Here is a 22,198-nt window from a genome sequence, read left to right on the forward strand (position 1 = left end):
AGCAAAGCTGCTCTCTGGGAGAGAATCAAGATTTTTCCAGTTCAGCCTAAGTAGCTGAGTTGAAGGCAAGCTTCCATTATTTGTGACCAGGACCAGACCCACTTGATCAGTGTCCTACACCATCCATGGTCATGTATATTGGTGCAAATGTGTGTAGAAAATGTCAATCCACACCCACATTGTCCTACTGGAAAAACAGGCATCCAGGGCAGGCAGCTGGTGAAGCCAAAGCAGTTTGTTCTGCTTTTCAATAGCTTTATTGGCCTGGTTATTGGCTTGATTCCTGGTTATAAAGGCTGCCAAAGTTAACACATTGGGTATCCGTATCCCTCATGTGCTTTCTAGTGCTAATGCAATTTTATTGGAAGCAGCCATTTTATGCCACCATCTGGCCTGATACTGCCTCTGCTGTAACTTTTTGCCTGCAGCCAGTTTCTTTGTATTTATGATTTTTCTGACTAACTCCTGGGTGAAAACCTAGTTCCTGTTTCTCAAAGCTCAAGGAAGAACCTTTGCAGAATGTCACACGTAAAGATTCAGGAAACATTTTCCGATTCTTTCCATCACAGTGACTGTAGTCAGTCCTCCTGGGATCACCAACCAGCTGTATGCTGCCCCAGTCTTTAGTTCTGATTTGTACTGATTGGTTTTGGCCTTGCTTTGAGAAGTTTTGAGAAGAAATTTGCAAGAGACATAAAAAGTAACAAAAATGTCTTTAAGTACATTAGAACTCAGACTGGCCACAGAGTCAGTTGGGCCTTTGGATGATCAGCGTGAGTGCTAAAGGATGACAGGGGCCATTGCCAAGAATCAAAATGCATTCTTTGTATCTGTCTTCACCGTGGAAGATGTTAGGGAGATTCCCTCACCAAATCGAATCCTCTCTAGGGACAAGTCAGTGGACCTGACCCAAATAGAGGTTCCAAATAGATGAAGTTGTAGAGGAAATTGATAAACTAAACAGTAGCTAATTCCCAGGAGCTGATGGCATTCACCCTAGGATCCTGAAATAATTCAGACTGGAAATTGCCAAACTCCTAACTGTAATCTGCAACCTATCACTGAAAGCAGCGTTGGTATGAGAGGACTGGAGAACTGCAGTATAACTCCCCTACTTGAAAAGGGCTTTAGAGAGAACCCAGGCAACTGTAGGCTGGTGAGTCTAACTTATGTTCCTGAAAAACTGGAAGAAATGATATAAAAAAAAAATTAAGATTTGTTCAGCACATAGATGAGGAATCAACATGGTTTAGTCAGAGAGAAGTCATGCTTCAGCAACCTACTGGAGTTCTTTGAGGTTACAATAAGTAGGCGGATCAGGGTGGTCCAGTTGACAGAATACATCTGGACTTCCAAAAACCCTTTGACAAGGTGCACCCTCAAAGGCTCCTAACGAAGTTAGGTGGTCATAGAATTAGAGACAGTTCACTCATGGATAAGCAGTTGTTTGAAGGATAGAAAACAAAAAGTGGGTATAAATAGTCAGTTTTGGGGGTGGAAAGAAGTAAACAGTGGAGCCCCCCCCCAGAGATCTATTTTGGGATTCACAGATGTTTGAGTCAGAAGGGACCTCAACAGATCATCAGATCCAACCCCCTGCCTGGGCAGGAAAGAGTGCTGTGGTCAGATGACCCCAGCCAGGTGCCTATCCAGCCTTCTCTTAAAGACTCCCGAGGTACAGGAGAGCACCACCTCCCTTGGGAGCCCGTTCCAAATTTTGGCCACCCTTACCGTGAAGAAGTTTTCCCTGATATCTAACCTAAATCTGCACTCTGTCAGTTTGTGACCTTTGTTGCTTGTTACCCCAAGAGGCACCCTGGTGAACAGAGCATCTCTGATCCCTTGCTGCGTCCCCCTAATGAAATTACAGGCAGCCACAAGATCACCTCTCAGTCTTCGCTTGCGGAGGCTGAAGAGGTCCAGGTCCCTCAGTCTCTTCTCATAGGGCTTATCCTGTAAGTCCCTAACCATATGAGTGGCCCTCCTCTGGACCCTCTAGAGTTTATCAACATCCTTCTTGAAGTACTGCACCCAAAACTGGACGCAGTACTCCAACTGTGGATTGGTGCTGTTTAACATATTCATAAATGATTTGGAAAGGGGGTGAGTAGTGAGGTGACCAAATTTGTGGATGACACTAAATTATTCATAGTGGTAAAGACCAAGACAGACTGTGAGGAACTTCAGGATGATCTTGCACTGGTGAGTGCATGGGCAACTAAATGGTAGATTAAATAAGTGTAAGGTGATGCACATGGGCAAAAATAACTCAAACTATACCTACACTACAATGTACACAAGCTTTTACCACACAGGAAAGTGATTTGAGAGTTATTATGGACAGTTCAGTAAAAACATCAGCTCAGAGCTATCAAGAAGGCATGTTATCATACTCCTACTATAGGTCCTTTAAGACAAGCAGTGCCCCGGCTTTCTTGCGTGCAGGATGTGAGTAACAGACTTCTGCAGAAGTCAATGGGTGTTGCTCATATCCTGTCGGGGCCAAGGGGGTAGGAGGGGTCTGGACCTGAGCCCATGAGGCAGTAGCATAGATGAAGCCTGGAAACCTTTACTTAGTGCTTTATGGTAAACACACTCCTTGCAGGCATACATGTTTGTGCTGGAAATTTCCCAAGGGTCCCTGCTTTCATTCCTCATATCCCTTACCAAGAGCCACTGATAGGATGTGGCTACAATGGATTTATTAAACCAGTTGCAGCAGCTGATGAGGTCCTGGCAACAGGATGTGCTGGCTGGCTGGACAGCTTGGCCATAATCACAAAGAGACAGGACTGCAACCAGTCCCATCAAATCCCACCCCAGTGATGAAGGCCAAGAACAGAAAGTCCCTCATCTACAGGATTTCATGCAATTTTACAGAGAGAGAGGCCATAGTGCTAGACCCCTAACCTCCAACCAGCCCTCCTCATCCCAATTCTAACAAACCCCTTACTCTGACCAAGACATCTTACCATTTCCTTCTCCCTAACTAAGCACTAGATGAGCCCTCTACCTACAAAACACACCCCAAGTCCACTGCCTCCCCCTTCAGGCCCTGCTTTCTGAGAAGGGTGTAAAGAAACTGGAGAGGGACCAGAGAGGAGCAACAGAGATGCTGAAGGGCTTGGAAAGTAGAACATAAGAAGAAAGGCTGAATGAACCAGGCTTGTTGAGTTTGAAGAAAGGGAGATCCAGGGAAGACATTTGAAGGTTACCTTGCAGAAGATGGGAGAGATACTGTTTTCTCTTGCTGCAGAGGAAATGAGTTTAAACAGCAGCAAAAAAAAGATTTAGATCAAATCTTCAGAGGCTTTTAAGAAGAGGCTGGATGGGCATCCCTCTGGGATGGCAGAGGGAGAGTGTATATTACATCCACTCAGAGGGCTGGATGAGCTCCTGGAGCTCCCTTCATGCTTTATGATTCTCTGATTCTTCTGCTGAACAGTTCTTCGCATTTCTTTCTGTAAAAGCTACATTTGCCTGCGCTTGCTCTATCCCCTGATCTAATCAATAGGTTATCTCCTTAACCCTTGCTCTAACCCAAAGTTGTCAAACTCATCGGTCCCCACAGGCCGGAAGGGTGATGCACAACAGGTTCATGGGCTGGATGAATAGTGTGGCTGGTCTTGCAGGCCATCACTTCTTGCTGTCTCCCCTCTGTCCTCAGCCTCCTCCAGGTCTTTTCATCTTCCTTGAATTTCTACAGACTTCATTCTTCTCCATCTCTTGCATTCCTGTCTCCATCCCATTAGCTGTCACCAGAGGAACAGTGATTCTTAGCTGTATTTTCTATGGACATTTTGGGTTGATGGAGTGTGATTTGAATGAGCTATGATGTGAAACTATGTCTCTAGAAGAGAGGGATCTGTGCCTACTCTAGATAGAAAGAGGACACCTTAATTCTGTGGAAAAGTCAACACACTTGAGTATTTGGGGGAAGGAGCTACACAAATAAATACTGTAATTCAGGTTTCAAAGTGGTTAATTTAGAAGGTGGGATTAGCAGAGCTAAACAGGCAGTGGTGGGTGACAGTGGCAGACTGTGGTTGAGGTAAAGACGTAAACCTCAGTTTACGTGCCTCCCCTCCCCCCCCCCCAATCTATATTGGGATTGGTGCTGTTTAACATATTCATAAGTGATTTGGAAAGGGGGAGAGTAGTGAGGTGTGAGGTGGCCAAATTTGTGGCTGACACTAAATTATTCGAAGTGGTAAAGTCTAGGACAAACTGTGAGGAACTACAGAATTATCTTGCATGGGTTGACTACATGGGCAACTAAATGGGAGATGAAATTTAATGTAATTTATTTAATTTAATGAGTGTGATAACCTTCTGCAAGCCAGCATTTGAAGGATGTGAATACCAAGGCAGAAAAGGAATTAATTCAGCAGCTGAAACAAGCAATGGAGAAAGATCTCAAATGCAGACTGAAGGGAGCAATCCTGCCATTGCAGTTGCGGAGGACTGTAGGTTCTGGGTAATCCAGTCTGGGTAACTTAACATGGAGCCTTTAAAATCTGTTTATCTAAATTCATCATCACTGAAGAGAATAACAAGCAACAAAGAGGGTGCGGGACCCAGAGATCAGCCCCCCTGCAAGTTTTGATGCACATTCCCTTACCTTTACCATCTTTGAGGCACTGATTTTTCCAGGGTGGTAACTGCAGTGATGCCAGACCATGTGTGACCCTGTGTTGATCAAAAGAATCAGAATCACTGTCCAGCACGGTTGGGAAACAAAGACTCAGCAAGCCAGTTATGAGTGCACCCAAAATGCTGAAGCCCTGTCTGGAGGAGAAGATTTCATAGATTTCATAGACATTAGGGCTGGAAGGGACCTCGTAAGATCATCGGGTCCAGCCCCCCGCCCCAGGGGCAGGAAGTCAGCTAGGGTCGAAGGATCCCAGAAAGATCAGCATCCAAATGTTTTTTTAAAAAGCGTCCAGAGTAGGTGCCTGCACCACTTCGGGGGGGGGGGGGGGGGGGGGGGGGGCTGTTCCAGGCCTTGGGGGCTCAGACAGCAAATAATTTTTTCCTTACGCCCAGCCTAAAATGGTCTTGCAGGAGTTTGTGACCAGTGAACCTTGTCATCCCCTGGGGTGCTCTGGTGAACAGGCGTTCCCCCCAGATCCTGATGCATACCCCTTATGTACTTACAGGCTGCCACCAAATCACCCCTGAGCCTGCACTTTTCCAGGCTGAAGAGTCCCATAGCTCATAGCCTCTCCTCATAAGGCCTATTCTCTTGCCCTCTGATCATGCACGTGGCTCTCCTCTGGACTCTTTCAAGCTTCTCCACATCCTTCCTAAATTGTGGAGCCCAGAATTGGATGCAGTACTCCAGCTGTGGTCTTAACAAGGCTGAGTACAGCGGGAGAATGACATCCTGGGTCTTGCTCAAGATGCACCAGTAAATGCAAGCCAGAGTTTGTTTGCTTTGCCAGCTGCAGTATCACATTGGTGGCTCATATTAATCTTGTGGTCAATTATGACCCCCGAGTCTCAGTCATGGTGCTAGCAAGTGTAGCATGGCCGAGCCTATAAGTGTGATGCAGGTTTTCATTCCTGAGGTGGAGCACCTTGCATTTCTCTGTATTGATTGCCATCAGGTTTTCATCTGCCCACCTTGCAAGCCTATTGAGGTTGACCTGGATCACCAGCCTGTCCTCAAGCGTGGACACTCTTCCCCAAAGTTTGGTGTCATCAGTGAACTTGGCTGGTCTGCTTTTGACACCAGTGTCCAGATTGTTTCATAGATTTCATAGATTTTCATAGATTTTAGGGTTGGAAGGGACCTATTACATCAAGTCCACCCCCCTGCACTGGGCAGGGAAGAGTGCTGGGGTCAGATGACCACAGCCACGTGTTTGTCCAATCTCCTCTTAAATACCTCCAAGGGAGGGGATAACACCACCTCTCTTAGAAGCGTATTCCATATTTTGGCAACTCTCACTGTAAATAATTTTTTCCTGATGTCCAATCTAAATTTTCTCTCCTTCAGTTTGTAGCCATTGTTTCTAGTTACCCCAGTGGGTGCTCTGGTAAACATCAGTAGCTCTGGTGGTAGGCAGCCAGAGCACAGCATGCTGCACAGCAGGTAACAAAGGGAAACTGGCAGAAACCCTGCTTGTACAAAATCTACTATGAGCTGCTTGATCTCCTAAGGCATGAGCTTGGTTTTTAAGGCCTCCTTTGCAAGGCGGGTGCACAGCAAGCAGCATGGAGCTGCTTCAGGAGAGAGTGAGACCAGCTCTGCTGGGTAAGTGCTCATGTTCAGAGCTTGGTGAAATTATTCAGGTGAAGAATTTATGCAGTGTGGGGGCAAATAAAACTATTTGTGAATTGGAGTCAGATTTAGTAAGATCAGCTAAAAAAAAATGAGATAAAATGTGAAGTGCCATTTTTCCAGTGCAATATTGTCAAACCTAAAATGTTTCAATATTTCTTTCTGAAGCAACCACATTTAGCAACATTTTAAAAAAAAATTATGGCCATGAAAGGAAAATGAAATATTTCTTTTTGGGTCAAAGGAATTTTCATTTTGAGTTGAAATAATTATTGGGGGGGGGGTCTATTTTGATGAGGAAACTGAAACATTTTTTGTTTTTCAAGGACCTGAAACCATTTTTTCCCCCTTTGGTTTTTGGCTTCAGCCACTGAACTGTAAAGTCAGCTATTTGTGTGGGTCTATGCATTGAATCTCAACCCTCATAAGTCATCTCCTCTGTCTGCGTACATGCTCAGATCTCCAGGAACATACCTCAGAGGGAAAGTCCCAGCACTCAAACTTTTGGACCCCCTTCAGAAAAGAAGCTGATGGTGCCCTAGGCCGCCTGAGGGGGGAAAGGATATACCTGTTTCCCTGGCTGCACCAAGAGGATCTCATTGCGCAGTCCACCTGCCAGTACAGATTGCTTTTCCCTCTCCTCTGCCTTCTCTTTCCCTCTGAGATGGTTCTTGATCAGTCAGTTGTTCTCACAATTTCTGCCTGATAGAAAAACAGATGCAGACTCCAACTGAAGTGCTCAGGGAAGCAAGTAATTGCAAGCTGGGTGATGGCACAACAAGGGAGTGCAGTCAGGAAGATGTCTGACCAGGAGTGCAAAACTGCATGCGTGTCCCATACTCCCATTCACATTCAGGAGATGGAGGTGAGGTGAAGAGTGACATTTTACACACCTTGCCAAGGAATGACGCAGCCAGTGAGGAATAGTGACCTCTCCACCCTGCAGTCTCCTCTCCCCCCTCAATCACATCCGTTGCTCCTTCCATGTGGTGTTTGAAACAGGTAGTGAGGCCGACTGAGGAAGAATATTTGGAAAGTACTTGCATGGGGCCTGGGCAGACAGATCAGGGTAAAAAGATTTTTAATTTTACAAAAAAGAGGAGGATGAGAGACAGGGAAGATCATTTCTAGAAGATCGAAGTGCTAGTGCTGAAGGAAACAGCACTGCTGTCTACAAAAAAACAGAATGATGTGGAAAACTTAAAACAGCAATGGTAGGTGGGCAGGGAACTGCAAGGCAGGAGCAAAGGATGCTGGCAGAGCTGTGTGGGGATCCCAGGACAGAGATAGCAGGAGGGCTGTTATGTCTGGACTGAGGAAAATGAGAGTAAGAAACAGAAGCTGAAATTTTATCCATGAGTTTTTATTTTAAAAACATGTAACACAATTACATATTAATAATAAGCATATAAAAGCCATTGAAAATATTCACAATGCAGACACTGAGAAAAAGAAAGACTCAGATTAAGAGAGACTTATACACTTCGGTCCAAGGCAACACATAGATACCCTTACACTTGGGATGGAATGCTCTGGTGTTCAACTTCAAGGAAATTTCCTTTCTTCGGATACAGACATACATCTCTATGGATTTCTCTTCCACATATGGTTGGAGTTTGGAGGGATGATCATAATTAAGTCAAAATATGAAAGAGGAGAGATATAACTGCGTGCAATAACCCAAAGACGTAATTACTAAAGTAGAAGAGGAAGTCTAAAGGGAAGGGAGGGAAAACCAGAAGTAACATTAATTAATTGAGCAAAGAGAATTTTTTCAGGCTAAAAGACAGGAAATATTTCTCAGCAGAGAAAAATTTACTGGATTTTGCAATTTTGTCATGTGGGAAATGGTGAAGGCTCCATTGCTTGAGTCATACAAGACTCAGACTAGAAAAAAAAACCTGGAGGATTCATTGTAAGGGTCTGTTTTGATCGTCCCTTTGAGTGTTCTGGGGAAAACTGAGGTGTGCTCTCCACCATGACTTGGGTAGCCTTTTTCCCTGAGCCAGACAAGTGTTGCCAGGTATATTAACTCTGAGGACTCCCCTTGTGCCAGTTATATGAAGTCAGGCTACATGGTTCAAGTTTTGGTACAGGGTTGGAGCCAAGCCACTAGTTTCAGGTCAAAAGCTTGTTTCCATCCAACAACTGCAGAGGTATCGGTATCCTGAGTTTGGATTTACATCTGTCCCTATGCTGATGTTGATGGAGTATTGACAGAGTATAGATAGACCTGACCATATTGGATCTCCTCCCCGTTCCCGACTGAGCACTCCCATTTGTGAAACCAAGATTTCTGCCCTCCGTTTCAAACACATTGTATGCTCTCTGTTTTGCCCTATTAAACTAAAGTATTACTTTTCAGCAGGGATAAAGCTTATAGTATCTTTTAAATCCTCTGACAACTAGGAGGCAAGGGAAGAGACCATAATTAACTAATAAATAGTGAATGTCTGGCATTCCTCATCTAATAAAGGGCAGTAGTACACAAACACACACACCGAGCCAGTACATTACAGTATTCCATGGATCCTCTAGAATGGTTGGCCCGGAAAAATGTACCCTACAGCTAATGAACTAAGGACAACTACAATTTTCATTCTACCTATCAAGTTTCAGTAGCTTTGGTTTCTGTTCCTACATTTGCATCCTAATGGACACCTACCAACACATCTCAAAGGACTACTCCTGGCATTCAGAAGGCTTATGCTTTGTGCCTTTCTCTACATTTTGTAAGAAAAATTTATAAGAAAATACAGTTTGGGAAAATATGGGTTTTTTTTATCTTCACATCTCTTTAAATTACCATCTATCTCTTTCAGGTGTTCTGTACAGTTAGAAAAGAAAAATAGAGAAGGTAAGAAGAGCCATCTTCTGCCTTAAAATCACCACCATCCTCACTCTTCCTCCACAACAGCTACCAGTGACTGAAAATAGCATCAAGTAACAATGCCCTTTTGCTGCAATGCCACAATTTTCAAGTAATACTTATGACAATTAAATGCAGCCACCAAAAAAGTTCCAAAGGACATAAGAACTTTGGTGGATACAGAAAACACACACCAACACAGCCACATGCTCAATCTCACGAGTACTCAAGTCTTTGTATTTCTGTTTGGAGGACAGAAATTACTTTTAAAAGTAACATGCATAATCAGGTTCCTTTCATGCATCCTGTTTGGTACCATATTCCCTCATTACAGTTTTATTGCACTTAAAGTCGATAGCATCATTTTGCAGAGTTATCTTATTTATCTGAAACATCTTCCACTTTGTCATCTTTATGTTAAAAAAATAAATATTTACAAACAAAGTGACACACAAATAAATAAAATTCAGGTCATATTATATCTCAGACAATCTGTACAAAAAGTAAAGAAAAAAAATACTCTCATAACTTGGTCCCCTTTTCCTGAGGCTGAGGGTAGTGTTCACTGGACAAACAATACAATGTGATGGCTTTTTGCATTTTGGTAAGTTTGTTAAGTTCCAGTGTAACACCATGCACATGTATACACGCAGTGGAATAGAAGTAGGAAGGAACAGGGGACTTGCTTGGTTGCTTTACCTCACTATACAAAAATAATTAGTTCCAAAAATTAAGTGGTTGCTATGTGCATAAATAGGTTAATTCCTAGTAGCAATTAAAGGTGAGAGAGGCAAAAATATTGCCTTCTGTTCTCTGGTCTCCTTAGATGCAAGGCAGGTGAAGATGAGGTTATTTTTGCTGTAGCGCCTGGTACCTTCCAGTGTTGAAAGCGGGTGAGACCTTCCCCACACGGGACTTGCTAGCCAGTTGCAAGGTTTGGCAGAAACAGGGTTGGTGGGAGTGGGGAGGGGAGAATAAAATAGCAGCAGTTAAAAAATTGTCCCAGATATTCTCCTGATGTATTCATCGGCCCATTCCTTTAAGGACTCTCTGCCTATCCCTTTAAGGATGAAAAATGGGTCAAGGAATGGTGTGTGAAATATCTTAGAAAACTTCCTTAGCAGGCTGTATGCTGTTCAGTTCCACCATGGGGCTTTTTTCCACAGGTGATGTGGGTCTAACTTCTTCTGGCCGCCCTTCAAAGCCCCTGGAGATGTCTTCAAAAGTCCTGCCCTTGGTCTCTGGGACTTTGAAGAATGTGAAGACAAAGAAGATAACCAGGAAAACAAGGAAGATGAGGAAGACATAAGGACCGCACAGTTTCTGCAAGGAGGATAGAAGAGGAAAGAATTATAACTTGGAAAAAAACCCCATAAAGCTAAAAGGAAGGTGCAGTTCTCTGCAGTTCAGAATGATGACAACCTCTCTGAAACACAGATTTGTTCACTTTTAACCTTGCTTTTTTCAAGGGAAAGCTATACTATTTGCACCTTTCTTAAGGCTTCTTTCTGAACCTTTAATGCTATTTTGGCTGACAAAAACTGAAGCTTTTAAAGGGATTGCCTAAACTCACGGCATTGTCTCAGCCAAAAGGCAAGGGAAAGCAAAGGCTTTGGCAAGCTGCAGTACTCTGCTGACATGGACTAGTTAGTGACCAGATCATCACCAATGATTTTCAGAGAGTGACCTTACCTCAGCATAAGGGAAGAGCATCCCCACCAGGAAATTGGAGGTCCAGTTGGAGCAACCAGCCACTGCCATGGCTGCTGGGCGTGGGCCCTGACTGAAGAGTTCAGCCACAATAAACCAGGGGATGGGGCCAGGGCCAATTTCAAAAAGAGCCACAAAGCCAAAGGTAGCCACAATGCTGATGTACCTAATCCAGCTCACGATGTCCTGCAAGAGAAGGAAACAGAAGCAGCTGTCACTCAACAGGCAAACAGCAGAATCAAAAACTCCTAATATCCCCATATTCTCTGTGGTGCAGTACGGTCTCTGAACTATATGATCCCCTGACTGACCCCTGCTGGAGATTCTCCTCCCTTTACCTTGAAGATCCCTTGCCTCCCTGCTCACCCCGAATTCCAGGTATCCCCCATGAAGACATCCCTTCCTTTGCCTTTGCCCCCCGCACCCCACCATTTCCCCTGAGACATCTACGACCCTTTCAACATCGCTATTCTGTCACTATCCCAGACAACAGCAAAATTTGGATGCCAATGACTCACCTTCAGTGCCAAAGCAATGGTCATGATGGCTGCGCAAACAGCCATGCCACCCAAGCCGACTAGATGGAGGGTCCTGCGCCCTGCACGCTCAACCAGGAACAGCTGAAAGATGTGATAGCAAAAAAGAAAAAAAACACTGAATATCAAGGCAGCAGCTGAAGGGGTTCTCTGTATCATGATGCAGTCGGTATGCCACCCTGTCCTGTCCCAAGGGCCCTTGTTTGCCTTCTGCCCCCAACCCTCTAGTGCCTTTGTGATCAATCACATCCTGAATTAATGTGTGGGGTCACAGGACAACATTTCTCCAGGCTCTTGCTCTTCATTCTTTTCCCTTTTCCTTCCTCTGCCTCTTGTCTCCTACCCACTTGCATTCTTTCACCTTTATTTCCCTTTCCTCCTTGCACTCTATGATCTTTCCGGCCTTGCTTTCCTCTCTTCTCTCCCAATCACCTCTGTGCTTGTCTTTTTCCTTTGCTAATCATGGTGTAGCACACCCTTAGGCACACTCTGAATGAAGAGATAAAACTGGCCCCTTGTCACTTGATGCCAACTATTTCTCCCAAAGTCACCCATCATGCAAATCCCTCACCATGTTCCCCAGTGCTGCTTACCGATACAACAGTGAAGACTGTGTTCACAATCCCGGCACCAATGGTGGCATAAACTGGCTGGGTGATACCAGCTTTTTCAAAAATCCCGGTGGAATAATAAAATACCTGGAAGCAAAAGAAGCATTTGGATATGGTTAGCATTCTTGTATCTACATTGTGATATCCCTTATTGTCGTGCTTGATGCTTGGTACATTCAACTAAGAGCTATTATGACATGTTTGACCAAATAAAAATGATACTTTTCCAGTCCATGCTTGTGAAGGGATCACACATTGCGATATGGGATATGACATTTTGCCCTGAAAACTGCCATAGAGAGGTGCCTCACCCTTTGTCTCCTGTTTTTCATAGAGTACCCCCTGAAATGAGACTGTCACCCTTTGTTCCTTGGTACCCATCTCTTCTGAGGTTCTGGGCAGCCCACTTCCACAAGTCACCTGGAGCACAGTCAGTGTCTGACCAGTTTCTGAGACTACTGAACATTTGATTGATCTCACATGTTCCTAAGTTTCTGCTTCCATGGCAGCTGAGCTATAAGATATGCCATCCATGCCTGAGGAAGTAGTGGAGCAGCTGAATGTTCCAGGGAGCAATTTTTGGCAGGCAGTATCACAAACAAGTGGCCTCAGTTCAAGGTGGGAAGTGAAAAACTCAGGGGGCCAGATCCTCTCATCACTGTATGTTAGCAACTGTCAACGAGAGCCACTCAAGTGCAGTAAAAGTGGACTGAGCCCAGGAAATGAAAAAGGAAGCTCACTTACAGCATTGATGCCTGAGAGCTGCTGGGAGAGCTGAAGCACAATGGCAACAATGATGGCCTGGCGGTAGCTTGGAGACCGGAAGAGCTCTGGCACTGTCACCTTCTTTTCCTGAGACATCTTGGCACTCTCATCCTTCATCTCTTGGATGTCTTGGCTCACATCCACTGTGCCACGGAGCTTCTGGAGAACTTGGGGGAGAAAACCAAAATATTATAGCTGGGGCCTCATTGGTTCACCTGGCTGCAGTAAAGAGGCCTTAAGTTCTGCACCCAACCCTGGTCTCCCAGTTGCCTTGCAGAGGGAGCACTGGGAAGACAGACCCTGTGATGAGCAAGTGCTCTAAGATGCTGAGAAGAAGGCTCAGTTCCTTGATTCGGCCACCTATCTAGCTTAGGGTTGGATGCCCTAGGAGCACTGTACAAATATGGCTAATGCCCTGCCCAGATGTATAGTTATCTATGCCTGTTGTGCTGCAGCCTCGTGATCTATTCCCACTTGTGTTCAACCCCTTACTTTGGGGCTATTTAGGAACACCAGAGCTAAACTCAGTGCTCCTTAAGGGTTAATGCTCTTTGAAACCATGAGAAAGATTCAGATCAGGTCTTTCATGCTTTCTGGACTTGGGGCAGGTTCAGGGTATAGGGAAGGGCAGATCTAGTGATCTCTGAGGATCAGGACACCCTGGTGCTAATGTCTATCCTAGTCTCTCATCCTCCCTGGGTTTTGTGTGGCCTGGGAGCATGGGTGAGGCAGGCCCCAAGCTGTCCTGTGATCCCATGCAGAGGCCAGTCTTTACCTGCTTCCGCTTTATCGTCTTCCATTTTGTTGATCAGCAGGAAACGGGGACTCTCTGGGCAGAAAAGCAGAGCCACACACTGCAAGATGGCTGGGATGATGGTGAACCCCAAAAGCAGTGGCCAGAGTGTTTTGGTCCCCATGATCTGGTTCAAGCCAAAGATCTGGTGTAGCAAATAGGAAGAACAAGAATAGATGTTAGGAGGATTTCCTTGGATCAAAAATTCCCTTTTTTCCCCTTGATCCTCTGTTTTTCATGGAGTGATCCCTGAAACAAAGTGGTCACCCTCATTCCTAACTACCTGTTTCCTTGGAGGCCCTGAACCGCCTACTTCCATAGCTTAGCTATACCTCATAGTCAGAGCCTAACCAGTTCCTGGGACCACTGAAATTGGTGGATCTCCCTGGACCCCAAGTGCCTTGGCTCCTGTCTGAAGCTACCACACTATGCAATCCACCCTTTTCTTCTGCTGACAAAAGAGCCATGAGTCCTTAACTCCTCTGATGACAACAAGGGAACAGCATATAAGCCCCTCCTTGCTCTGCACCCCTCCCACCAGCCTGTGTAAAAGGCAATGTCAACCTTACCTGTGCCACCAGGATGCCCACCACAATACCCAGCTGGTTCAGGGTGCCAAAGGCACCACGCAAGGCAGTGGGTGAGACTTCACTGATATACATGGGCACAAAGCCAGTGCAGAGCCCACAGAAGATGCCAATGATGAAGCGGCCTATGATTAGCATCTCCACTGCACCTGCCAGCCTGGAGAAGCCCATGAGGATTCCTCCCACCAGGGCCAAGATGTTCACCCCCAGCATGGAGTTCCTCCTGCCAAGGTAAAGGATATGGAGTTAGTGCTGGGTAGTGCTGGGAAGGAGCTGTAGACCCAGAAACCCATCCCAGGAGATCCTCCCCCACTCAGCCTTCCTCTCAACCTTGCCCTTCTGCCACTTTCCACCTCTTGTGTTCCACTCTCACCCATGCAGGAATTGGTCCCATCTCTCCCTCCCTCCCAATCTACTGGTCCAGAATTTGGGAGAGAAGCAATCTCCTCTCCTTGTCTCAGTATCCTAAAGCAAAAGGGCAAACCTCCCAGCAACTCAAACCCCTTCCTTCCCAACGCACCTGCCGAATCGGTTGACGAAAAGGCCAACGGAGAAGGAGCCGATCATTCCTCCTACAGAGAAGATGGCCACAGAAAGGGACCATAGTGAGGTGAGGAGCTCATCAGAGGTGGGGGTCCCTCTCCGAACTGACAACGTCTGGTTGAAGAACTCCTGAATAATCTATAATAGAAGATGGCGAGCGGAGTTAATAATATGCCTCTGTTGGGTCAGGGGTTCTTTTATCTCAGGGCCAGGAAATGAGGATATCCTGGAGACACAGAGGCACAGAAGCTTGAGTGGACCAATGTAGCTAAAGAAGAATTAGCAGTTCAGAGGAAGAGAAGTTCAGAGAATAGCGGTAAGAAGAGAGAGACTGACTGACTCTCTGGAAGAAACAGGCTTGGGCAGGATGTAACTGGATTGGCGAGACTAATTCTTCCACCCATGCCCAGAGGATTTATAAAAACAGTGTGTGTGTTATAGTGGTGGGGAGAGGGATTAGTTGGCCAGAATGAGAAAAAATGGGAATAACAGCAGAGCAGAGAAGGTGGGGGGGGGGCACAGGGGAGAATCCTGGCAGCAGGGTTATATGAGACAGTGGAATCATTTTCCCAGGTGACCTGGTGGAAATCCCACTGAATAACGCTCTGTAAAGCAGCAGCACTGTTAGGAACAGCCCTGCCCTTGTCTTCAGGGAGTGGGGAGATGGACGTCATGAGGCTTTTCTTGCTGCTCATTTTTTGGATGCTCTCTGTTTAAGGACAGCTGGGCGGGGGGGGGGGGAAGAGGAGGGGTTAACTTCATATAGCTCTGCCCCCAGCAGATGGCAGCAGGACGCCAGTTTGAGAGCATACGCCTGCCCCCTGCCACCACTTTACTCCCTCCCCCTCTCCCCCAATCTGCAGCTATGACATATGTATTCCGGGAGAGAGGTGGATGTGGTGTGCAGTGACTCAGATACTAGGAGGGGTTTTACATATCAGTTACAGGAAAAAGAATCACAAGGTTTTTTTTCTTTCTCATTTCTTCTTTTTTTTGGTGTAAATTCGAAATGATTCTGTGGGACTTTCCCCAGTAAAGTCTCAGAACTTAGCTATCTTCACTTAAAAGCAGAGGGGTGAACTGGTTAAATAGATACATGCATACATACACTGATGTACATACATAAAAGACATTTTTTACTTTTTAGACCTTTATTATTAAAAGATTAGAAACAAAAACTAATGAAATAGTGCCATGGGGGGTGGGGGGACAATAGAATTGCAAGTGGCTCATTTGGAGGGGGTGCAGGGATGGGGAAAGGGTGGCTCCTGGGCAAGCATGGGGGGGCATGTGTGTCTCTCCCCCTCACCCCACCCCGCCCCGAGATCTGTGCAAAGGGTGACGGCAGGCTGCCACTACAGGCTTTGCCCCAGGCGCCAAACTTTGTTGCTATGGCACTGGTATGAAGTGTACATTGCTCTATAAGGGGCTGAGCATTAAAGCTTTACAGACGGAAGGAAGGAAGGAAGGAAGGAAGAGCTGCTCTCAGATGAAATCTGAGAATTTCCCTCCCAGCCCTCTCCCAACTCTCCTTGTGGGACAAGCTTGTCTCCCTCACCCCCTCCTCCATCCTGGGCTGCTCTCTGAGTCAAAGCACCCAGTCATCATTCCTTTTCCCCATGTCCCTCAAGCCCTGACTATGAGGAGGCTGCTGTGGGTTAAAAGGACAGCAGACAGGCAGGACCGACACGTCACTTGATAGGCATGCTTTCCCAAGAAAATGGGAAAGCCAGAATGTAGGATCAGCTAGAATCAGCCCACTTGGTGGCCATGCTTTCCCAAAGCAAATTCGTCAAATAGGTTGGACTCATGCACTCCCTTCACCTAGAAGGAGCAAGGATCCTGTCCTTCCAATTCTGCTAGAAGAAACTGGTGAACTTTCAAAATTCCCTATCAGAATGGAACCGTGGTTCTTTCTATAGCTGCACTGACTCCACACGCAATGCAGAAAAACTAGCGCTCCCTCCCCCCGAGATGCCAAATTCACCTGTCCCACACTCCCTTCAACACTGTGGTCAGAAAGGGCAAAATGGCCACCTCCCCACAGAAATGCAAAGATGTCTCTTCTTTCTCTCCCTTTCCACCTTCACAGTAAGGGAATGGTCCCTCTGAACCCCTCCCTTCTTTTGTACTTCAGATAGGAAACACCAGCTATCCAAACACTGGACCCTGATGGACCCTCGTGCACCTCTGTCATCACATCACTGCCCTTTTCCACACACCCCTTCACTTTTGCACCTTCAGTGGTTAGGATAATGCTCTCCCCTGCCTGAACATGGCAGTTTCCCAAGACAAGAGCGGTTCCTGTCGAGGCAGTAAGTCTACTCAGAAGTCCCAAAAACCCAGCTGGCTCACACTCTCTCACCTTCTCAGGAGCATTGATGACTCCAGTGTTGTAGCCAAACTGGAGCGATCCAATTGCAGCAATGCAAACAGCATAGATAAGGGATCCTGTTATCTGAAGAAAGAGGGAGAAGAGAAAACTTTAATTTAACCCATTCAGTCCTGTTTTCCATACAAACTGTACAAACAGCACTCCTAGCTTGGAGCTCCTCCTAAACCAGGCCAACAGCCCGCAGAGGTGTGCAGGAAGGCATGGTTTTATCTGCCTCATATCCACATTACAATTAGTAGTTGTGACTATCCAGCACCATGTAGATGTATCCAAGCTACCTTTAACCTAGCTAGCTGGCCACTGACAACATCAGTCACAGCATAATAGGGTTCACTATGGAGCTGTATAAACCCATCCAGGACCCAGGGTACCTACTGGGATAGGATGCCCTTGATGAAGTCTCTCTTGCAGTGTCTTCACTACTATTGTTACCAAAACCAGGTAAATTTGTTTAGGGCAAGTTTGTTCAGGCATGCTTCAGTGTAGACATATGCTATATCCCTTATTCCTCTGTAGAGGTATGTGAATAGTTAATTTTGGTTTGCTAAGCTGGATAGAGAAACCAAAGCAAAATCATTCCATTGCCAGGTTTCTTCTTAAAAAATAATTTAGGTAAATCATAAAATGAAACTTTTCTCAAAACAATGTACAATTGTTCATTTGGAAAATGTCAAAACAAAAGTATTTTCAACTTTTTCAAAAAATATATTCTTTTTGTTTTCTATTTTTGGGGGGACAGAGCTCTTTTTCAAATTTAACACATTTACAGATAGACTCAGTTGAATTTTTCAGTGAATAAACCACTAGTCCATTACATTTCACCCATTTCTATTCACTGGAGGCCAAGAGGGGCTGGGAACATGATGGAGGTAATGCTAGCTCTTGAAGCCTTCTGCATACTGACCCATGCCCATGTAACTGGATTCTCTTGCCAAAAAACATGTATCATGCATCCTGATTGCATGGGGTCTGAAGTAAAGCAGAATCAGCCAGGAACCTGCAAAATAACAGCTATAATCCTCCACAGAAGCCATATGATATGGTCTTTTCCCTGGGTTGGCCTTCCCAGAAGAAAAAAAAAATATATCTAAACAAAACCAAGGAAGACAGCCACACTTGTCTGTCTGGAGGATACACTGTGTCAGGAAGTATCATCCAAATGCACACATAGAAAAAGGAGCAACAAGCACCCAGTGGGTACCTGAACAAGCCACTGAAGAAAGAATTCATTTGAGACCAAAAAAGGGACTGGGGGATCAGGAACCTATCTAAGATTCAGAGAGTATTACTGATGTCCAATATAAGGAAGAAGAGTCCTCTCCTGTGTGTGCTTCCCCTGACCTCCATCCTCTATCTGTGTCTCTTTGGGAAGCTATGCTAGTGAGTGGCTGTTATATTTGGCTTATCTTCTTTAATGAGAAGTAGATTTTGCCTCTTGGCATGTGACTAAGGTATAATCTTCCATAAAGCTTCCCATGCCAGGTGACTGGAGCCTTGGATATCTGTGTCAGTGCATCTCAGTTGCACCCGTATGAGAGTGGAATCCAGTCCAAAGGGATTGGTGCTTTGTACTGCCATGAAGACCTGCATCCTTCCCAATGTGGGACCCAGCTGCCCTGCACCAGGGTGCTGATGGTGGCAGATTTCTGTATTGCAGGCCAGAGGGCAATCACTGCCAACTTAAGAGTCTCACAATACTTGGTATTTGTTCTTCAAGCCTCCTCTACAGGAGTCAAATGAATCTCCATTTTCAATAAAATAATAAACCAAGTTTCCAAGCCCTCAGGCTACAAAGAAAAGCAAAGCGGGGGGAGGCGGGGGGCACTTATGTGGGATTTTTGAGCACTTAGGGTTGGCTCTAGTAAGAAGGTCTACCCTTTACACCCCCTCCTGCCTCACACAGTAGGGGTTGGAACTCCTCCAAAGGTATTGACAAGGGGAGCTGCTGGGCTCTGCTTTCACCACAGATGACTGGGACTACTGTGGAGGCCTGTTGTGGTACCTCCTTCCATTCCATACCCAGCCTCAGTTATCCTTGAGATTGCAAATGCTGCAAATTCAGAGCTGTTCCCCCTGCATTATCATAGAAAGACTAAGAAGGCCAAGTCCAGGGCTGGTCAGAAGCTTGTATGCTGCACCAGACTCCAAATGGCACTGGTTTGGACACAGCTGCCTCACAAGTATTAACTGCTTTACCTTGCAACCACCCCAATGATGTAGGAACTATCACTACCTCCATTTTACAGACGAGGAACTGAGAACAGACAGACCAAGATACCACATCTTTAAAGGTACATGGGACTGGAAACAGTCTAAACCTCCCATTTTTTTCATTCCATAATCACACTAAGGGCTTTGTTGTGTCATGGTTCCCTCCATGAACTGTCCAGTTCAGGTCTCCTGTTACCTGAAGCACAGGAGGGCATGCTTTATCCCCACAAATGGGGAGCACAGTGGGCACAGTTCCCTGGTGTTCTCCACTCTTTTCCATGTCATCTGCCTTTTCTAGTCTATACACATCCCATCTCTCATTTCATTACACGACACGGTCCCACCCATACCCTGAAGTAAGCAGGGCTCCAAGCTAAGGTATATTCCCTACTCCCAGTGGAGCCTCCCCAGAAGGCACCCACATAGCTCAGAAAGACCAGGGTGGGATCCACACACCCTAAGGGTGTGTCTGGGGTGGAGAATTCAAAGCACAACCCCTGCCCCTCTGCAGCATCACCAAGGTCCACCTGCATGTGGGTTATCCAGGGAGCCATTTCCTATCAGCTGCTTTCCCATTTTACAGCCTACAATTCCAGAAGAGTGCCACTTATTGCTGGGCAGCTCCTTTACTCTCCTCTAAATGACCCTGGCTGGGATGCTGGCTGGCAGCTCCCTCCCTCCCCTTTTCCTCTGCTACCTTAAGAAGCAGTATCCAAAGCCCCGGCTGTGCCTGCTGATGGCTACTGGGTTATTTATGCCACAAAATAACCCCCAGGTATCCTTGAAAGAGCATCAGGATCAAACAGCCCTGTTGGCTGTTGCATCCCCTCCCTCCCTCCCTGTCTCTTTCCATGCCTCTTCCTTGCTCCTTCTTTATCTTTAATGCTCCGGAGCGCACACTGCGAATCATTTCACTCCATCATCAGCAGACACAACACGTGTGGTTGCAGGTCCACAGAGATGCTGACAAAGGCTCACGAGCCCTCTGGCAGCAAAAAAGGGAGAGATCCTGCCTACCCTGATCTGTTCAGACTGGAAGATGACTTGCTTTTATCAGGGGAGGGGACCCCAGTGAGAGCCATTGTCCTTTCATTATCGTGAGTGCACTGTCATCTTGGTCCACGCCAGCCCAAACAGCTATTGCTCAGCCAGCAAAGCACATCTCGTGCCAAGTAACAAGATGCCAAGGCAAGGACAACCTGGAAAGCCAGGCCCCCACCAGGTGCAAACAAATGCCATGACTTGCAACAACCCTACAGAAACCCCTCCCTGTACGTGCCCCCTCCCCCCCCCCCAAAAAATCCAGGGTACCAATTTTTCATCCCAGCATCATAGACCATTCGGATGAGAAGGGGGTCACATCTAGTCCCACCCTTTGCTCAAAGCAGGACCATCCCCATCTAGATCATCCCAGCCAAGGCTTTGTCTGCCTGGAAATAAAAAACCTCCAAGGATGGCGATCCCATTGCCTTCCTCCACCTTATGTAGCGGGGGCTGGTTTTGGTGCAAGAGCTTCCCCCAGACCACAGCAAAGCCTCTGCATCCTGGGCCACTCAGCACCTCGCCCCCAGCCCCAGGGCCGGACTAACCCCGCCGGCTGGGCTGGGCTGGGCGTGCAAAACCCCGCGGGGTCCGGCTGCTCCTCGCCTCTCTGAAGGCGATCGCGGCTGCACCAGGTGCGGCAAGAAGATGCTGGGGGAGCCCCCCGTGCTGCCCTTACCTTCGGGCGGTCCATGGTGCTGGAGCGATCCGAGCCTGCTCCCTGTCCCTCCTCCGCGGTCCTACGCGATGCGCTGCGCTGGCTGGGTCGGTCTTCGCTGCACACTCGCCCTGGGATTGATGCCACTGGTCTGAGGTTCATGACTCAAAGCCGCTATTTATGGCTTTGGTGAAGGGGCGGGGCAGGGACGAGCCCCCGCCTGTCTCGCCTGATGCTGAGAGGAGGAAAAAAAGCAGAGGTCTTGTGACCTCCCATGTCAGGATTGTACGTTTGCATCGATGGAAATTGAAACAAGCGCAGCGCCCCTTACAAGGCAGCGTCTGGCAGCGCCGCCTCCCCTGGGCTGGGGCTGCGCTTCCCGGCAGAGAGGGCCGGGAGGAGAGGGGGCGATCGGGGGGGGGAAGAGCTGGTAGGGCTGTTGCTGCCCTGGAAACACGTGATGGAGGTGGAATCTATCTATCTATCTATCTATCTATCTATCTATCTATCTATCTATCTATCATCCACCTGCCCATCTGTCTAAATATTCATCTGTCTGTCTGTCTATCTATCTGTGTGTCTGTATCTATCTATTTATCTAGATCTAGATATCACTCACTCACTCTCTCTCTCTCTCTCTCTCTATCTCAGGGGTAGGCAACCTCCAGCATGGGTGCCAGAGCATGGTATGCAAAGGCATTTGATTTGGCATGCATGCCTCAGGGTGGATGGCAGGAAAGGGGCTGGGGCTGTGCTGCCACAACCAGGATTAGGCCCCTCACGGCTCCCTCGCCATCTGCCTTTGGCACACCAATATCTTACAAGTTGAGGTTGTGGGTGTTTTTGGCACTAACCAAAAACAATGCTGACCACTGATCTATCTATCTATCTATCTATCTACACGTGTGTTGTGTCTGCTGATGGAGTGAAATTTTATATATATATATATATATATATATATATATATATATATATATATAATCATAGAAAATTTGGGTTGGAAGAAACTTCAGGAGGTCATTGAGCCCAACTCCCTGCTCAAAGCAGGACCATCCCCAACTAGATCACTCCAGCTAGGGCTTTGTCAAGCTGAACCATAAAAACCTCCAAGGATGGCAATTCCACCATCTCTCTAGACAACTTATTCCAGTGCTTCACCACCCTCCTAGTGAGAAATTTTGTCCTAATATCCA

The 22,198-nt window shown here is 46.5% G+C and overlaps 1 protein-coding gene across 1 annotated transcript; it reads right to left on the reverse strand.

Moving 5' to 3' along the window:
• Window positions 1-7,628: 7,628 nt before the first annotated feature.
• LOC102570491 (solute carrier family 2, facilitated glucose transporter member 3) lies at window positions 7,629-21,182 on the reverse strand. Its single transcript, XM_006267585.3, has 10 exons — window positions 21,027-21,182; window positions 17,066-17,158; window positions 14,678-14,838; window positions 14,140-14,380; window positions 13,553-13,715; window positions 12,757-12,944; window positions 11,995-12,099; window positions 11,384-11,485; window positions 10,848-11,051; window positions 7,629-10,478 (listed from the first exon to the last, which is right to left on the reverse strand). The coding sequence occupies exons 1-10, from the start codon at window positions 21,165-21,167 to the stop codon at window positions 10,260-10,262; spliced, it is 1,617 nt and encodes a 538-aa protein (XP_006267647.2). The 5' UTR covers window positions 21,168-21,182; the 3' UTR covers window positions 7,629-10,259.
• Window positions 21,183-22,198: the final 1,016 nt, after the last annotated feature.

This window comes from Alligator mississippiensis, chromosome 4 (genome assembly GCF_030867095.1).
Source record: "Alligator mississippiensis isolate rAllMis1 chromosome 4, rAllMis1, whole genome shotgun sequence".
Taxonomy (NCBI): domain Eukaryota; kingdom Metazoa; phylum Chordata; order Crocodylia; family Alligatoridae; genus Alligator; species Alligator mississippiensis.

Coding starts and splice junctions, on each gene's coding strand:
- LOC102570491 (XM_006267585.3), bottom strand. CDS start 21,167: ATGAACCTCAGACCAGTGGCATCAATCCCAGGGCGAGTGTGCAGCGAA. Junction 14,381..14,677: donor TTCGTCAACCGATTCGGCAG/GTGCGTTGGGAA, acceptor TTACCTTGGCAG/GAGGAACTCCATGCTGGGGG. Junction 12,945..13,552: donor AGACGATAAAGCGGAAGCAG/GTAAAGACTGGC, acceptor TTCTCCCCCAAG/TTCTCCAGAAGCTCCGTGGC.